The sequence below is a fragment of the Aotus nancymaae genome, unplaced genomic scaffold, assembly GCF_030222135.1.
Source record: "Aotus nancymaae isolate 86718 unplaced genomic scaffold, 86718_ANA_hifiasm-v0.15.2.pri h1tg000049l, whole genome shotgun sequence".
Lineage (NCBI taxonomy): Eukaryota > Metazoa > Chordata > Mammalia > Primates > Aotidae > Aotus > Aotus nancymaae.
In genome coordinates this window covers 3,487,567-3,505,337 of record NW_026988463.1, presented here as the reverse complement: position 1 = coordinate 3,505,337, position 17,771 = coordinate 3,487,567, and the positions used below count along the sequence as shown (strand labels likewise).

General features: G+C 52.8%; 2 protein-coding genes across 9 annotated transcripts in view; one reads left to right on the top strand and one right to left on the bottom strand.

Annotated features, from left to right (window-relative positions):
- The window catches only part of CLUAP1 (clusterin associated protein 1), an 86,436-nt gene that overhangs the window by 11,401 nt on the left and 57,264 nt on the right, over positions 1-17,771 (bottom strand). For both annotated transcript variants that reach the window (XM_064362386.1, XM_012441762.3), the window contains 2 exons: positions 14,631-14,721; positions 7,897-8,063 (listed from right to left, as the gene is read on the bottom strand). The gene's annotated coding sequence lies outside the window, so the exon portion shown is untranslated. The remainder of the gene's footprint in view (positions 1-7,896; positions 8,064-14,630; positions 14,722-17,771) is intronic.
- NLRC3 (NLR family CARD domain containing 3) overlaps positions 1,213-17,771 on the top strand; it is a 33,768-nt gene continuing 17,209 nt past the window's right edge. For 2 of the 7 annotated variants that reach the window (XR_010337342.1, XM_064362385.1), the window contains exons 1-7: positions 1,213-1,574; positions 7,638-7,699; positions 7,950-8,151; positions 8,252-10,001; positions 11,158-11,244; positions 14,444-14,527; positions 15,130-15,213. Coding sequence is in view for 5 of the 7 variants with exons in the window: in XM_064362385.1 (XP_064218455.1) it covers positions 7,685-7,699; positions 7,950-8,151; positions 8,252-10,001; positions 11,158-11,244; positions 14,444-14,527; positions 15,130-15,213 (2,222 nt within the window). In the remaining 2 variants the exon portion in view is untranslated. The remainder of the gene's footprint in view (positions 1,575-7,637; positions 7,700-7,949; positions 8,152-8,251; positions 10,002-11,157; positions 11,245-14,443; positions 14,528-15,129; positions 15,214-17,771) is intronic. The other 5 variants (XR_010337341.1, XM_012441753.2, XM_012441754.2 and 2 more) reach the window with 4 other exon arrangements.

Here is a 17,771-nt window from a genome sequence, read left to right as displayed (position 1 = left end):
CTAACCCTCCCACCTCCCCAATCCACAAGCTGCTCTATGGGCCCAGACCCACTACTCCCCTGCTCTACAACCATCGCTGGCTCCCATTTGCTTACTGAGGAAAATTCAGACCCCAAGACCCTTGTCCCTTGGCTCCCACCTTATCACCTGCTTCCCTCAGTGGCCCCATGTTAAGTGACTTGCTCCCTGTCCCCAGCAGATGTCCCATACTTCGCCTTTATTGTAATTTTTCTCATGTGGCCTGCTCTGGGCCATGTCCTTCCCCCTCATGCCCTTCCCTGTCAGGGGAGGCCACCCGCTGAGGTTCCCCTCCAGGGGCCAAGTGTGATCCCCGCCGTGGACGGCTACATTCTGTTGTTTCCTCTTAGGGTACAGGTGGCCTGCCTCTGGGGAGCTCTTGGCTCACAGGAAGATGTTATGGGGCACAGCTGGGTCAGAGGTGCCTACTTGGTGACAGAGAAAAGGAAAGCAAGAGATGTTCGAACACAAAGCGCAGTGGCTCACACCTGTAATCCCCTTGTTTTGGGAGGCCAGGGCAGGAGGATCACTTGATCCCCAGGAGAGGTGGAGGCTGCAGTGAGCCAAGATCACACCACCACACTCCAGTCTGGGTGACAGAGCAAGATGTCTCAAAAAATAAATAGGCTGGGCAAGGTGGCTCATGTAATCTCCACACTTTGGGAGGGCAAGGTGGGTGGATCACTTGAGGTCAGGAGTTCAAGACCAGCCTGGCCAACATGGCGAAGCCACGTCTCTACTAAAAATACAAAAATTAGCTGAGCATGGTGGTGTGGGCCTGTAATCCCAGCTACTCAGGAGGCTGAGGCAGGAGAATCTCTTGAACCGGAAAGGGGAGGTTGCAGTGAACTGAGATTGCACCACTGCACTCCAGCCTGGGCAACAGAGCAACACTCAGTCATAAATAAATAAATAATAAATAAATAGAAGGGGAGGGCCACAGGGGTGGCCTGGAGGTGGGAGGGTGCAGTCCAGTCCTGCTGGGATCACCCTCTAGTTGCGTGACCTCAGGCTGCTCTCTCGGTTTCTTGGTCACCCGCCTGAAAACAAGCATCTATCGATGGCGAGGCAGCTTCCTTTTTGGCGGGATGGAGGTGATGTGTCAACAGCCTTGGTGCCGGCCACTTTATCCTGAGCATGGCACCTGCAGGGACACTTGGTAGCAGAGTCACGACCCCCAGCATCACCCCTGCACTTGATTTACATGGGGGCGGCGACCAAGCCAGGGAGCCCCGGCTCCTCGATGTGTCTGTGAGGCTGTTGGCTGTTGAAATCAGACAGGAAGGAAGGCTGAGGTGGAGCCCAGCACAGGAAGAGGTGAGGACCCGCAGGGACAGCCGGTGGGCTCGACTGGGACGGCAAAGAAGGTCGGGGCTGCACTGTTCTTGGCCCCTGCACGGCCGGTGGGTCGGTTAGTTGGTGTGGTAAGCACCCTGATCCCTAGTCCGGGCTGGCACAGGGATTCCCAGGACATCCACCACCGCCCAGCTGGAGCAGGGCTGAGCCCAGGAGCACAGAGATGGAGCCCCCAGGCCCCCCAGTCTTGGTGTCCCAAGGTAAGCTGGGTCCAAGTGCCCTCAGTGCAGAGCAGGGGAGGGAGAAGGGATGCTGGCAGAAAGGACAGTGGCCTTAAGGCCTGAGCTACTCTGGAAGGGGGAATGGAGAGACCCCACAAGAGTCCAGGAAGGTGCCTCCTGGGGCAGGACTGGCTCATGCTGTAGAAAAAACAGACGTGGCCGGGCTCGATGTTAATCCTAGCACTTTGGGAGGCCAAATCAGTTGTCAGCAGTTCGAGACCCGACTGGCCAACATGGCGAAACTCTGTCTCTACTAAAAAATTAAAATAAAAAAAAAAGCCTGGAGTGGTGGCAGACACCTGTAATCCCAGCTACTGGGAGGCTGAGGCAGGAGAATCACTTGAACCTGGGAGGCGGAGGTTGCAGTGAGCTGAGATCGCACCACTGCACTCCAGCCTAGGTGACAGAGCAAGACTCTGTCTCAAAAAAAAAAAGAAAAAGAAAAAACAGATATGACCTGGGCACCTTTCCTGGCACTGGGACCCGCCCCCTCCATGGGAGGTTACTTCTCCGGGCTTCAGCTCCCCACCTGTAGATGAAGGTGACAACACAGGACTTGCCCCAAAGATTATGAGGGGCAGGGAGGGTGCAGGCACCGCCCCCAGGTCAGTGGGCAGCCCCAGGGCCTCTCCCGGCCACAGCCTCGGGTGAGATAAGGCTCAAGAGAAAGGGCAACCACAGAGGCCTTCTCGGAAGAGGCATTGCTGCCCTGGGCTGGCCTGGGTGTTGGCTGCAAGGTTCTCCCCTATGGCCAGGCTCCAGAGGCCCTGGTGTCCTTTCTGGTCCTCTCCCTGGAGGTGCTCCTCAGCCTGGGGCTCACTCTTGGCCATCACAGGCTGCAGGTTGTAACCCCCCTTCTGTCCCAGGGTTCTGGGCTCCCCAGGGCTGGGCCTGTCCACCCCTTGGACTCCAGGAGTCCACATAGTGGAGCAGGGTGGAGCCCCGAGTTGCAGCCACCACTTCCTTCTTCCTTCTGGAAGGCTTTTGAGCTCAGGTGATGATGCTGGGGCCACCTCGAGAGGACCAAGTCCTGAATTCTGAGGTCCTGGGAGGGGGCAGGGGCAGGGTGTAGGGAGAGAGAAGCATCCAAGCAGCCGTGGCGGGAGATACAGGCAGCCCGGGCAGGCAGCCAGCACTGGGAGGCCCCACCTGGGTGCCAAATGGCAGTGAAGGGCCCATCAGGTCCCGCGAGGACTGAGGCCCCGGCAGGGAGGCACAGACCATGTGCGCGGGCAACGGGCAGAGGTGGTGAGTCTGTCGAGGCTCCGGCTTCTCAGAAATGAGGCAGCAGCCCAGTTGCTGAGCCTGAGGGACTGGGCCTGAACCCACACCACACCAGGAAGGTCTCAGGTCCACCTTCGCCCACAGACAAAGCTCTAGGGGTGAACCCTGGTGCTACCTGGGAGACTCCGGGGAGGAGGCAGCAGTGCCACCTGCTCATCCCTCTAGCCTTGCCCTGCTGCCCGTGGCAGCTCAGACTGGCTGTGGAGTGATCTCTTGCCTTCAGATCCCCCACAGCAACCCAAGGCCCCCACGTCCTCAGTCTCCCTGTCTTTCACCTACGCTTGCAGGGGCTGCCGACTGTCCATAGTGGCGTCTGCAGCCTCCCAACCTCAGTCTGCTGAGAGGTCTGTGGAGGGCTCCAGCCTGCCAGGGGGACGTAGGGGCTGCATGCCGGGCCTGGCAGCAGTGGCAGCCAGGTAGCTGGCCCTCAGCCTCTGGGGCTGCCCTGGGAGGTGCTGGCAATGTGGGGTTGGTTCACCTGCACCCCCCTCCGTCCTTCTTGGGGAAAGTGTCCAAGGGTGAAAGCCAGGTTTCGTCTGATTGGGGCCTGAGCAGGGGTGCCAGATCAGACACAGGACACTCTGTCAAATCTGAATTTCAGATAATCCACTTCTTTGGTATAAGTATGTCTCCAGGCTGGGCACAGTGGCTCACGCCTGTAATCCCAATAAGGGAGGCTGAGGTGGGCGGATCACGAGATCAAGAGTTCGAGACCAGCCTGACCAACATGGCAAAACCCAAATTAGCTGGGCATCCCAGCTACACGGGAAGCTGAGGCAGGAGAATCGCTTGAACCCGGAGGGGGAGGTTGCAGTGAGCCGAGATTACGCCACTAGACTCCAGCCTGGGTGACAGAGCAAGACTCTGTCTCAAAAAAAAAATTATGTCTCCAGCAGTATGACATGAGCTATGTTTATACTAAAAATTATGAGTCGTTTATCTGAAATTTAAGTATCTGTGGATATCTTGTATTTTATTTTATTACTTTTTGAGACAGAGTCTCACTCTGTTGCCCAGGCTGGAATGCAGTGGTATGATCTTGACTCGCTGAAACCGCCTTTTAAGCGATTCTCCTGCCTCAACCTCCCCAGTAGCTGGGATTACAGACACACACCACCATACCCAGCTAACTTTTGCATTTTTAGTAGAGATGGGGTTTACTCCTACCTAAAGTGATCTGCCTGCCTTGGCCTCCCAAAGTTCTGGGATTACAGACATGAGCCACTGTGCCCAGCCGTGCTGAAGTAATTTGAAAATCTGAAGAAAATTAGCTGGAAAATGAGGAGAACCAACATGAATATTTAATATGTTGATGAGACATGAGATAAATTAAGCAAAAATCCCAATCATCTTTTATATCAACGATATTCATCATACAACAAAAACTATTTTAGGCTGTGCACAGTGACTCACACCTGTAATCCCAGCACTTTGGGAGATCAAGAGATCAAGACCATCCCGGCCAACATGGTGAAACCCCATCTCTACTAAAAACAGAAAAATTAGCCGGGCATGGTGGCAAGTGCCTGTAGTCCGAGCTACTCTGGAGACTGAGGCAGAAGAATCGATTGAATCCAGGAGGCAGAGAGGTTGCAGTGAGTCAAGATTGCACCATTGCACTCCAGTCTGGGTGACAGAGTGAAACTCCTTCTCAAAAAAAAAAAAACCCCAAAAACAAATTACTTCAGCAAGAATAATTTTTATCTCTTCACTTCTGAAAACTCTCTTTTTTTTTTTTTAAGGTGGAGTCTCACTCTGTCACCCAGGCTGGAGTGCAGTGGCATGATCTCACTGTAGCCTCTACCTCTCACATTCAAGTGATTCTCCTGCCTCAGCCTCCCCAATAGCTGGGATTACGATCATGCACCACCATGCATGGCTAATTTTTATATTTTAGTAGAGAGCTGAGATCGTGCCACTACACTCCAGCCTGGCAACAGAATGAGACTCTGTCTAAAAAAAAAAAAATTTTTTTTTTTAATACCCAGATACACAAAAGGAACTGGCAAGATCGAGATGAGAAAAAATATAAAGTTATACCAAAGGATCTAAAGAAGGACCTCACGTTACCCATATGAACCCATACACACAAGGCAATGTCAATCCAAATCTCATCTTTTTTACTTCTGAGACAGGGTCTCACTCTTTTGCCCAGGCTGGAGTGCAATGGTGCAATCTCAGCTCATTGCAGCATCAACCTCCCAGGTTCAAGCAGTCCTCACCTTAACCTACCGAGTAGCTGGGACTACAGGCGTGCAGCACCACACCCAGCTAATTTAAAAATTTTTATTTTGTAGAGCCAGGGTCTCACTACTTTGCCCAGGCTGGTCTCAAACTCCTGGGTTCAAGTGATCCTCCTACCTCAGCCTCCCAAAGTGCTGGGATGGCAGGCATGAGCCCCTGTGCCTGGCCCAAAATCCCATCTTTTTATCCCTCTTGGTTTTGATATTTAGAAGAATACAATAATGGGAAGAGCCAATAGGATTTGGGGCAGCATAAGGAGACTGGCCTTGCCCTGGCCTGCTCCTAATGTTCCGGATTAGTTCAGCTCGCCCGAGAGCCATCAACCTTGAATTCATCACGCTCCTTACCTCTTCAACACCATGATCCGAATGCCCAAAAAAATGCTATTTTACTTATTGCTAAGCTTCTTTTAGCATTTTCCAGGTAAAAAGCATCACCTGTGTTAAAATGCCAGGCTCCTCATTGTAAATCCAAGGTCGGGGAGCCTGCTGAATCCCAGGGCTGCAGACACAAAGCTTTTTTTGAGACGGAGTCTCGCTCTGTCACTCAGGCTGGAGTGCAGTGGCATGATCTTGGTTCACTGCAACTTCTTCCTGCCGGGTGCAAGGGATTCTCGTGCCTCAGCCTCCCGAGCAGCTGGGATTACAGGCGCCCACCACCACACCTGGCTCATTTTTGTATTATTAGTAGAGATGGGGTTTCACCGTGTTGCCCAGGCTGGTCTTGAACTCCTAACCTCAGGTGATCCACCCTCCTCAGCCTCCCAAAGTGCTGGGATTACTAGTGTGAGCCACCTTGCCTGGCCGGACGGCAAGCTCTTAAGTTAAACACTGACAACCAGGGAAATGCCCTGTGGACAGCTGGGGTCCGACCTGCTTCTCCATGCAGTGACAATACCTGGGGTTATTGTGAATGCAGGGTCGCCATCAGCAGCAGTGGGCTGTCACCTCTGCTGACTACATTGTGTTTTTTCCTCCTAGAACTGTGGATGACGGAGGGCTGAGCACCATCCATTGAGTTCCAGGGGCCCTGCTGGAGGGGAGCAGGGTGGGTGGGGGCGAGCTTGGGGCCTCAGTGTCCACCTTGGCTATGGGAGGGCTGTAGAGGCAGGGAGGGACCAGCCTTGGGAACAAGGAGGAAAATGGGAGTGGAGGGCCTTGGCTTTGCCTCTCAGCATCTCTGCATCACCATCCCCAGCAGCAGAGGGTGGACAGCGCTGCTGGGTTCCCAGGAGATCCCAGGAGACCCCAGAAACGTAGTAAGAAAAACAGCTGCTCTGAGAACCAGCATTTTCTCTTTTTTGACTCCTCCTCATTCTTTCTTTTATTTCCTTTTTCTAATTAATAAGCTTTACCTTGTAGAGCAATTTTAGGCTCACGGAGTCTCACTGTCCTCCCGGCTGGAGTGCAGTGGGGCGATCTCGGCTCACTGCAGCTTCCACCTCCCAGGTTCAAGTGATTCTCATGCCTCAGCCTCCCGAGCAGCTGGGATTACAGGCACCCACCACCATGCCTCGCTAATTTTTCTATTTTTAATAGAGACAGGGTCTCACCATATCTGCCAGGCTGGTCTCAAACTCCTGACCTCAAGTGATGTGCCCACCTTGGCCTCCCAAAGTGCTGGGATTACATGCATGAGCCACCACACCAGGCAAGGCTTACAGAAAAACTGATGAGAAAGTACAGAGAATTCCCATGCACCCCATGCCTGCCCCCACCCAGACTCTGCCACTCTCACTGTCCCCTGCCACAGTGGTCCATTGATTACAATCAATAAACCTATATAGACATGTCACCATCACCCAATACCCATAGTTTATACTCTGGCTCACTCTTTTTTTTTTTCTTTTTGCTTTAATTCAGTGGCAAGAAGAGTTAAGAGGTTTCTTTGTTTTTTTTCCTTAGAGATGCGGTCTTGCTCTGTTCCCCAGGCTGGAGTGCCATGGTGTGATCATGGCTCACTGCAGCTTCGACCTCCTGGGCTCAAGCAATCCTGCTGCCTTGGCCTCTCAAGCAGCTAGGACTACAGGCACACACCCTACACTCAGCTAATGTTAAAAAATATTTTAGAGATGGGTTCTCACTATGTTGCCCAAGCTGGTCTCAAACTCCTGGGCTCAAGCGATCTACCACCTCAGCCTCCCAAAGTGTTGAGCCACTGTGCCCAGCCATGGGCTCACTCACTCTTGGAGTCGTATATTCTGTGGGTCTGGACAAATGTATCATGATAATGACACAGACCTACCACTGTAGTGCCCTGCAGAGTGGTGTCACTGCCCTAGGAATCGTCCGTGCTCCACCAATTCATCCCTCCTCCCCAACCCCTGGCCCCCACTGACCCTTTCTTTCACTGTCTTCCTGTCTCCATCCTTTTGCCTTCTCCGGAATGTTAAGTCAGAATCGAATCACACAGTGTAGCATTCCTAGAGTGGCTTTTCATGTTCCAAAAGAGTGGCTTCTTTCATTCCTCCCTCCTTTTGAGTGAACTTACTTGTAACCTCATCACCATTTCCAGGTCACAAATGAAGACACCAAGATGCAGAGAGGTGACTCAGCCTGCCCATGGTCACCCAGCTGGTAAGTGGCAGGGCGGGGGTGCAAGGCCAGGGCCCCAATTCTCATCGACTGGCCCCCTGTATTTGTGTGATCACTGCCACCATCCAGAAACAAATGGCCCTTCCAGCCCTTTCTCAGAGGCCAGGCCAGTGGACCACCCAAAGGCTGGGGAAGGAGGAAGAGGGGATCCCTGGCCCCATTCCTGGGGGCTTGCTCACCTGTCCCAGGCTGCTGACACAGCAGGCAGCAGGTTCAAGCCGTCTTTTCACAGCTCCTGGAGGTAATCCCCGACTCCATGAGGAAGCAGGAGGTGCACACCGGCAGGGAGGCCGGCCAGGGCCACGGCACAGGCTCCCCAGCCGAGCAGGTGAAAGCCCTCATGGATCTGTTGGCAGGGAAAGGCAGTCAAGGCTCGCAGGCCCTGCAGGCCCCAGACAGGATGCCAGACTCCCCGCTGGGGCCCTGCAGCAATGGTAGGACCAGCTTGGGAGGCAGACATGGGGTGGGGGATACCTGGGCTGTCTGCACCCACTCTTCCCTTACCCGCCCTCCCTGCTGGCCTCTGTCCCACAGACTCCAGGATGCAGAGGCACCGCGAGGTCCTGCTGAGCAGGGTGGGAGGCGGCCTAGAGCTGGGCAGCCCCTCGCACAGGCTGCCCTCCCTCTTGCTGGTGGAGGGCCTGACGGACCTGCAGCTGAGGGAGCATGACTTTACGCAGGTGGAGGCCACCCGTGGCGGTGGGTGTCCCGCCAGGACTGTCGCCCTGGACCGGCTCTTCCTGCCTCTCTCTCGGGTGTCTGTCCCACCCCGAGTCTCCATCACCATTGGGGTGGCCGGCATGGGCAAGACCACCCTGGTGAGGCACTTCGTCCGTCTCTGGGCCCGCGGGCAGGTCGGCAAGGACTTCTCGCTGGTGCTGCCTCTGACCTTCCGGGATCTCAACACCCACGAGAAGCTGTGCGCTGACCGACTTGTCCGCTCCGTCTTCCCACACGTCGGGGAACCCAGCCTGGCAGTGGCAGCCCCAGCCAGGGCCCTCCTGATCCTGGATGGCTTGGACGAGTGCAGGACTCCTCTGGACTTCTCCAACACTGTGGCCTGCACGGACCCCAAGAAGGAGATCCCAGTGGACCACCTGATCACCAACATCATCCGTGGCAACCTCTTTCCAGAAGTTTCTGTCTGGATCACCTCCCGTCCCAGTGCATCAGGCCAGATCCCGGGGGGCCTGGTGGACCGGATGACTCAGATCCAGGGCTTTAGTGAGGAGGAGATCAAGGTGTGTTTGGAGCAGATGTTCCCCGAGGACCAGGCTCTCCTGGGCTGGGTGCTGAGCCAAGTGCAGGCCGACAGGGCCCTGTACCTGATGTGCACCGTCCCAGCCTTCTGCAGGCTCACAGGGGCGGCGCTGGGCCACCTGTGGCGCAGCAGGACAGGGCCCCAGGACGCAGAGCTGTGGACCCCAAAGACCCTGTGTGAGCTCTACTCATGGTACTTTAGGATGGCCCTCAGTGGGGAGGGGCAGGAGAAGGGCAAGGCAAGACCTCGTATCGAGCAGATGGCCCACAGTGGCCGCAAGATGGTGGGGACACTGGGCCGGATGGCCTTCCACGGGCTGCTCAAGAAGAAGTATGTGTTTTATGAGCAAGACATGAAGGCCTTTGGGGTGGACCTCGCTCTGCTGCAGGGCACCCTGTGCAGCTGCTTCCTGCAGCGGGAGGAGACGCTGGCATCCTCAGTAGCCTACTGTTTCACCCACCTGTCCCTGCAGGAGTTTGTGGCAGCCGCATATTACTATGGTGCATCCAGGAGGGCCATCTTCGACCTCTTCACCGAGAGTGGCGTGTCCTGGCCCAGGCTGGGCTTCCTCACGCATTTCAGGAGTGCAGCCCAGAGGGCCATGCAGGTGGAGGACGGGAGGCTGGACGTGTTCCTGCGCTTCCTCTCCGGCCTCTTGTCTCCGAGGGTCAACGTCCTCCTGGCCGGCTCCCTGCTGGCCCAAGGCGAGCACCAGGCCTACCGGACTCAGGTGGCTGAGCTCCTGCAGGGCTGCCTGCGCCCTGATGCCGCAGTCTGTGCACGGGCCATCAACGTTCTGCACTGCCTGCAGGAGCTGCAGCACACAGAGCTGGCCCGCAGCGTGGAGGAGGCCATGGAGAGTGGGGCCCTGGCTGGGCTGACTGGCCCCGCGCACCGTGCCGCCCTGGCCTACCTCCTGCAAGTGTCCGACACCTGCGCCCAGGAGGCCAACCTGTCCTTGAACCTCAGCCAGGGCGTCCTTCAGAGCCTGCTGCCCCAGCTGCTCTACTGCCGGAAGCTCAGGTGGGCGCCGAGGCAGGGGTCAGGGGCTGGGGGAGGGGCAGAGGAGACAGCATCCCTTCCCCGCCACCATGCTTCTCTGTCAGTCTCCTAAGGCTGCCGTAACAGAGAACCATGAACTTGGTGGCTTAAAACAACTAAAGTGTGTTTTCTTGCAGTTGTAGAGGCCAGAAGTCTCAAATCAAGGTGCCAGGAGGGCCACACCTAGGAAACGTTCCTTCCTTCCGCTCTAGCTTCTGGCACCTTGGCTTAAGGCTGCGTTACTTCAATCTCTGTCCCATCTCGTGGCCATCTTCTCCCTGTGTCTGTCTCCATATGGTGCTGTCCTCTCTTTTTGGAGACAGAGTCTTGCTCTGCCACCCAGACTGGAGTACAGTGGCCTGATCTCGGCTCACTGCAAACTGCCTCCTGGGTTCAAGCGATTCTCCTGCCTCAGCCTCCTGAGTAGCTGGGTTTACAGAAGCCCGCCACCACGCCTGTCTAATTTTTGTATTTTTAGTACAGGTGGGGTTTCACCATGTTGGCCAGGCTGGTCTCGAACTCCTCACCTCAGGTGATCCACCTACCTCAGCCTCCCAAAATGCTGGGATTACAGGCGTGAGCCACCGCGCCTGGCCAGTGCTGTCTTCTCTTAAAAGGACACCGTCATACCCGATTACAGCCCCACCCCACTCCACCATGACCCCACCTTAACAAAGTACATCCGCAATGACCCCATTTCTCAATAAAGCCACATATTTGGGGCACTGGGGGTTAGGACTTCATATCTTTTGGGGGGGACACAATTCAATTCATAACCCTCTCAGAACCATCCAGTCTGACAGAAGCTGTACCCACTGAATGTTCTCAGCCCGTCCCCTGCCTGCCACTCTAGACCTTAGTGAGTAGGGAGGAAAGGATGCAGGCTGAGGGTCATCCAGGTGTCCCTCGAGGCAGGTGGTGTATGGGGTGGTGAGGACGACAGCCCATGGAAGACGTCTTTCTGCGTAGGAATCTCAGATCTCATGGGCACCGAGCCTCCCGTTCACTCTCACGGGAAAGGTCTGAGCACTGGGGCTGTGCACAGATTTCAGAGCTGCGGTGATGGTGCTGCATGGGATAGAGCGAGGCAGAGGTTCTGGGCGGTGGGACACTCATTGTCACAGCTCCCGTTGGCCAGGCTGGACACCAACCAGTTCCAGGACCCTGTGATGGAGCTGCTGGGCAGCGTGCTGAGTGGGAAGGACTGTCGCATTCAGAAGATCAGGTAACACAGAGCCAGGGGACCCCCAGGGTGCCCATGGTCTTGTGGGGTATGGAACCCTCTTCCCATCATCTTCTGCTCAGCTGGCCAGCAGTGCTGCCACGGAGAGGTGTCTCTGGAGCATGTGGCTCCAGATGTAGCCTGCTTGTTTCTGCCCAGTTCCAGAAAGTGCCAGAGTGCCTCAGGTACTTCATCAGCAGGAAGAGGGAGGTGACCTGGCAAGGACTGGACCCCGTCACACATGGGCAGGTGTTTCTACAGCACTACGTGTGCTGATGTAACAGCAGGCATGATGTTCCCTAAGCGCCTCTCCAAGTTTGCTATCCAACTGCATTCTAGGCACAAGATTGCATTTTTTCCCCCTGAGACGGAGTCTTGCTCTGTTGCCCAGGCTGGAGTGCAGTCGGTGTGATCTCAGCTCACTGCAACCTCTGCCTCCCAGGTTCAAGCAATTCTCCTGCCTCAGCCTCCTGAGTAGCTGGGATTACAAGGGCCCCCTACCACGCCCAGCTAATTTTTTATATTTTCAGTAGAGATGGGGTTTCACTATGTTGGCCAGGCTGGTCTCGAACTCCTGACCTCAGGTGATCCGCATAGCTTGGCTTCCCAAAGTGCTGGGATTACAGGCATGAGCCACCATGCCGGCCCAGGATTGCAATTTTAATTAAAATTTTAAATTTTACATTTCAAATTTAATTTAGTTTCAAGTTTAATTCTAAATCAATATAGACAATTTTTAATTGAAAACTGCATCTTTTAATGTTGCAGTTAAGACAAAAAGTTCCTATGCTGTATGCTTATGAAATCTCTCCTGGAATAACATTCCTGGATCTGAGAAACTACACACACCTGGGATTCGTGGTTGAATCGATGTGACTGATCCTCTAAAGGTGGCTTTTGGAGACTTAGGGAGGTGTGTTTGGAGAAGAGGACCCAAGGGGTCATTTTTTTTTTTTTTTTTTTTTTTTTTTTTGAGACAGAGTCCTGCTCTATCACCCAGGCTGGAGAGCAGTGATACGATCTCAGCTCACTGCAACCTCCACCTCTCCGGCTCAAGCAATTCTCCTGCCTCAGCCTCCTGAGTAGCTGGGATTACAGGCGCACACCACCACACCCAGCTAATTTTTGTATTTTTAGTAGAGTTGGGGTTTCACTATGTTGGTCAGGCTGGTCTCACACTCTTGACCTCAGGTGATCCATCTGCCTCAGCCTCCTAAAATGCTGGGATTACAGGTGTGAGCTACTGCACCTGGCCCCAGGGGGTAATTCTTCATTCTCATACAAGCCTCTGGGTTCTGAAATAATCTTTATCTGAGTTAATGGCAATTTAGACTGATTCAGGAACAAAAATAAATCACTGGGGAGTGCAGTTAGAAGTGTAGGCTCTGTGTGAGTTTGAACAAGTCATTTCTGTGTCTAAAGAGGGTAAAAATGGGGTTAAAAGGATATCTAGGCCAGGTATGATGTCTCATGCCTTTAATCCCAGCACTGTGGGAGACGAAACACTTGAGGTCAGGAGTTCGAGACCAGACTGTTCAAACTGGTAAAACCCCATCTCTGCTAAAAATACAAAAATTAGCCAAGCATGGTGGTGGGTCTATGTAATCCATGCTATTCAGGAGGTTAAGGCAGGAGAATTGCTTGAGTCAGGGAGGCAAAGGTTGCAGCAAGCCAAGATTGCACTACTGCACTCCAGCCTAGGCAACAGAGTAACAGTCTGTCTCAAAAGGAAAAAAAAAGTCCAGGCACGGTGTCTCATGCCTGTAATCCCAGCACTTTGGGAGGCCGAGGTGGGGGGAGGCCGAGGTGGGTGGATCACAGGTCAGGAGTTTGAGACCAGCCTCCTGACCAACATGGTGAAACCCCATCTCTATTAAAAGGAAAAGAAAAAAAAAAAAGAAAAAGAAAGGAATGACAAATTCTCATTGTTAATATTTTTTCCTTTGTGAGAGCCTCCAGCATTTTTAGCACATGACAAAGTAGCCAACTTTTAGTTTTGCTTAAAGGAGGCTAGGTAGTGCTCAGAAATTATTCAGGGACCACGCACAGTGGCTCCTTCCTATAAGCCTAGCAATTTGGAAGGTGAAGATGGGAGGACTCTTTGAGGCCAGGAGTTCAAGACCAACCTGGGAAACATAGCAAGATGCCATCTTTACTAAAAATAAAAATAAAAGTGAATTATTCTGAATGAAGCCAAAAATTTCTTCTCTGGCTACATGCTCTTCTTTACCTGTCTGTAGTTGATCCTCAATGCTACATCCCTATTTCACCTATAAGTTAAACACACTTAGAAAACACCATAAAACTCCTGGGGGAGGCTGGGCGTGGTGGCTCGATGCCTGTAATCTCAGTACTTTGGGTGTATCATGAGGTCAGGAGATCAAGACCATCCTGGCTAACACGGTGAAACCGCTTTTCTACTAAAAATACAAAAAAATTAGCTGGGCGTGGTGGGAGTATTTATACCATGGAAACTGGCAGATGCTACAAATCAGTTTGATAGCATTTGTTTTTTGCATTTATGTTTTTTGTTTTGAGACACGGTCTCGCTGTGTTGTTCAGGCTGGAGTGCAGTGACATGATCATGGCTCATTGCAGCCTCAACCTTCTGGGCTAAATCCTCCCTCCTCAGCCTCCCAAGTAGCTTGGACTATAGGCAAGCCACCATACCTGGCTAATTTTTATTTTATTATTATTATTTTTTGTAGAGACAAGATCTTCCTATGTTGCCCAGGCTGGTCTCAAACTCCTGGTTTTAAGTGATGCTCCTACCTTGACCTCCCAAAGTGCTGGGATTATATAAGGATGAGCCACCATGCACACCCCAGCTTTCTAAATGTTGTTTTTCCTGAGGGCTAGTTTACCAGCACACCACTGGCTGTGATCTGCATTAGGCTTCTGAGATTTCCATTTTCTTTGCTGTCGTGTTAGTGTAGAAGTTGTTGTGCTGGATTCTGGCAAAACTTTTTCCTGGGAACCTTTGCCATTGCGAGGCTTGGTCCTCCCACTCTGGCCCTACAGTGCCCAGGCTCAGGGCTCTGCTGTGCCTGGCATTCTGCTCCAGGGGTCACCTCATCTCCACCTATGTCCAGACCCTGATGATGTGGGGAGGCCTAGAGGATCAATCATGGGCATAGCATTGAGAAAGGGCCATGAGATGTGCACACCCGAAATAACCACTCCTTTCCCTCTCCTTGGGCAGCCTGGCAGAGAACCAGATCAGTAACAAAGGGGCCAAAGCTCTGGCCAGATCCCTCCTGGTCAACAGAAGTCTGACCTCTCTGGAGTAAGTAGGACAACCAAGGCCGGACTTTCACCATTGGAACCAGAAGAGTTGTGACGCATCTTGCAAAGTCCCCTCCCCTCCTGTTAAATGACTGGGGTCTTACCTGTCTGTCCTTCCCTGATTCCCATGATTCAGCTCCTGGGTGGCATCTGGACATAATACTCATACTTCATGTGGAGCAGGTTCTAAGACTTCTGTGGGAGTAAGACACAGGGAGGCCACACCTTAGTGCACAAGCCTTCCTGGTAGGGCGGAAGGACAGCGAGCAGAACCATGGCTCCTCAGTTGCTGGGCTCCAGCCAGGGAAGAACCAGATGTTTGGCCCTGCAGCTGGGGCCATCATTCTCATCTCCACACTTGGCCCAAGCCCACTAGTCCATCAGGTCCGGTTTTCTTTTCCCCAACACTTGGGACAGTCTTGGGGACACTCCTTCCGTGTTCATATAAGGATTTCTGTCCTGGTTCCACCAAACATGAGATCCTAGGCCCTCATACATTCCCTTAGAGCATCATGGATTTCAAGGTCAATGCAGTTCCTGTTTCCCCTTCCCTCCCTGGGAGACAGATGAAGAAGGCATCTCTTTCTCTCTTCCTTCCTTCAGCCTCCGCAGTAACTCCATTGGACCACAAGGGGCCAAGGGACTGGCAGACGCTCTGAAGATCAACCGCACTCTGACCTCTCTGAGGTGCGTGTCACCTGCTCCCTGTCTTGTGACCCCAAGAGAGGGCCCAGAAAACCCGCTCCTCAGGCGCGACCTGTGAGAGTGGGAGGTGATTCACGATGGTGGGCATGGGGCCAGGCATGGTGGCTCACGCCTGTAATACCAACACTTTGGGAGGACGAGGCTGGTGGATCGCTTGGGGTCAGGAGTTTGAGATCAGCCTGGCCAACATGGTGAAGCCCTGTCTCTACTAAAATACAAAAATTAGCTGGGCCTGGTGGCAGGTCCCTGTAATCCCAGCAAGTTGGAGGATGAGGCAGGAAAATCTCTTGAGCCTGGGAAGCAGAGGTTGCAGTGAGCTGGAATCACGCCACTGCACTCCAGCCTGGGTGACAGAGCGAAACTCCGTCACAAAACAAAGATGGCAGTCATGGGATACCGGCTCCCATCCCATTGGGTGCTGGGGATCTTGTGCCTTAAGCAACTTTCCAGGCTCCAGATCATCCCTAGACTTTGAGCTTGTGTGTGTGGCCTGAGCAGGGCACAGAGGAGACATCAGGGAGTGGTATGTAGAGATGGAAGGGCAAAATCATCTGTTAGGGAAACCTCCGGTGCTGCAATGAAGAGGAAATCCCCAAGGCCATGGTGTCAGAATTTTCCCTTGCGGTATTTTCCAGGACATAAAAAGCCCACTTTCCAGAAGGTGCTTATGGTGTCATGTGGTTTGTTATGCCTCCTTTTTATTTTTGAGATGGAGACTTGCTCTGTCACCCAGGCTAGAGTGCAGTGGTTCAATCTCGGCTCACTGCAACCTCTGCCTCCTGGGTTCAAGCAATTGTCCTGCCTCAGCCTCCCAAGTAGCTGGGATTACAGGCACGTGCCACCACACCTGGCTTTTTTTGTATTTTTAGTAGAGATGGGGTTTCACCACGTAGGCCAGGCTGGTCTTGAACTCCTGCACTCAAGCAATCCGCCCACCTCGGCATCTCAAACTGCTGGGTTACAGGTGTGAGTCACCACGCCCAGCCTCTTATGTCTCCTTTAAGAGCCTATGGTTGTATCTATCCTTAGTTGAGTGGGTTCCACTTTTCTGTTCTGTGTTTTCATTCATTCATTCATTTATTTTTATTAGAGTGAAATTCATGTAACGTAAAACTGTTTTAGGTAGGTCCCAGAGGCTCACGCCTATAATCCCAGCACTTTGGGAGGCCAAGGCAGGTGGATCACTTGAGGTCAGAATTTCAAGACCTGCCTGACCAACATGGTAAAACCATGTCTCTACTTAAAAATAAAAAAATTAGCCAGGCACGGTGGCAGGTGCCTGTGGTCCTAGCTACTCAGGAAGCTGAGGTTGAGTTGAGCCCAGGAGGCGGAGGTTGCAGTGAGCCGAGATCACACCACCGCACTCCAGCCTGGGCAACAGTGCGAGACTCTATCTCAAAAAAACAAAAACAAAAAACCTGACTGTTTTAAAGTATACAGTTTGGTGGCATTTAGTACATTCACAATGTTGTGCCACCATCACCTCTGTCTAGTTCCAGAATATTTTCAGCACCCCTAAAGGAGACCTCATACCCATAAGCAGTCACTTCCCATTATCCCTTTTCCCTAGCCCCTGGCAACCACCAATCAGCTTCCTGTCTCTAAGGATTTACCTATCCTGGACATTTATGTAAACAGATTTATAGAGTCTGGCCTTTGGTGTTTGTCTTTCTTCCTTGAGCATGATTTTTTAAACTTCATCCATGTGGTACCATGTGTCAATGCTTCCTCATTTTAACTTGATTATTGTTATTATTATTGAGACAGAGTTTTGCTCTTGCTGCCCAGGCTGGAGTGCAATGGCGCGATCTCGGCTTACCGCAACCTCCACCTCCTGGGTTCAAGCAATTCTCGCCTCAGCCTCCCGAATAGCTGGATTACAGGCATGTGCCACCACTCTCGGCTGATTTTTTATTTTTAGTGAATACGGGGTTTCTCCATGTTGATCAGGCTGGTCTCGAACTCCCGACCTCAGGTGATTCGCCCTCCTCAGCCTCCCAAAGTGCTGGGATTACAGGCATGAGACACCACACCCAGCTACTTTATTTTTTTGAGACGTTTCACTTTGTCACCCAGACTGGAGGGCAGTGGCAGGATCTCGGCTCACTGCAACCTCCACCTCCCGAGTTCAAGCGATTCTTCTGTCTTAGCTCCCCGAGTAGCTGGGATTACAGGCTTGTGCCACCACGCTCAGCTCATTTTTGTATTTTTAGTAGAGATGGGGTTTCACCATGTTGGCCAGGCTGGTCTGGAACTGCTGACCTCAAGTGATCCATCTGCCTCAGCCTCCCAAAGTGCTGGGATTAAAACTGTGAGCCGCTGCACCCGGCGTCTTCCCTCCATTTTAAGGCTGAATCATACGTATTCCATGGGATGGACAGACCTTGATGTGTTGATCCATTCATCCAATGATGGCCATTTGGGCTGTTTCTACCTTTTGGTTATATGAATAATGCTGCTGCTTATATGAATAATGCTATTCAATAATGCTAAGCAATAGTATTTGGTTATATGAATAACGCTGCTGTGAGCATTGGTAA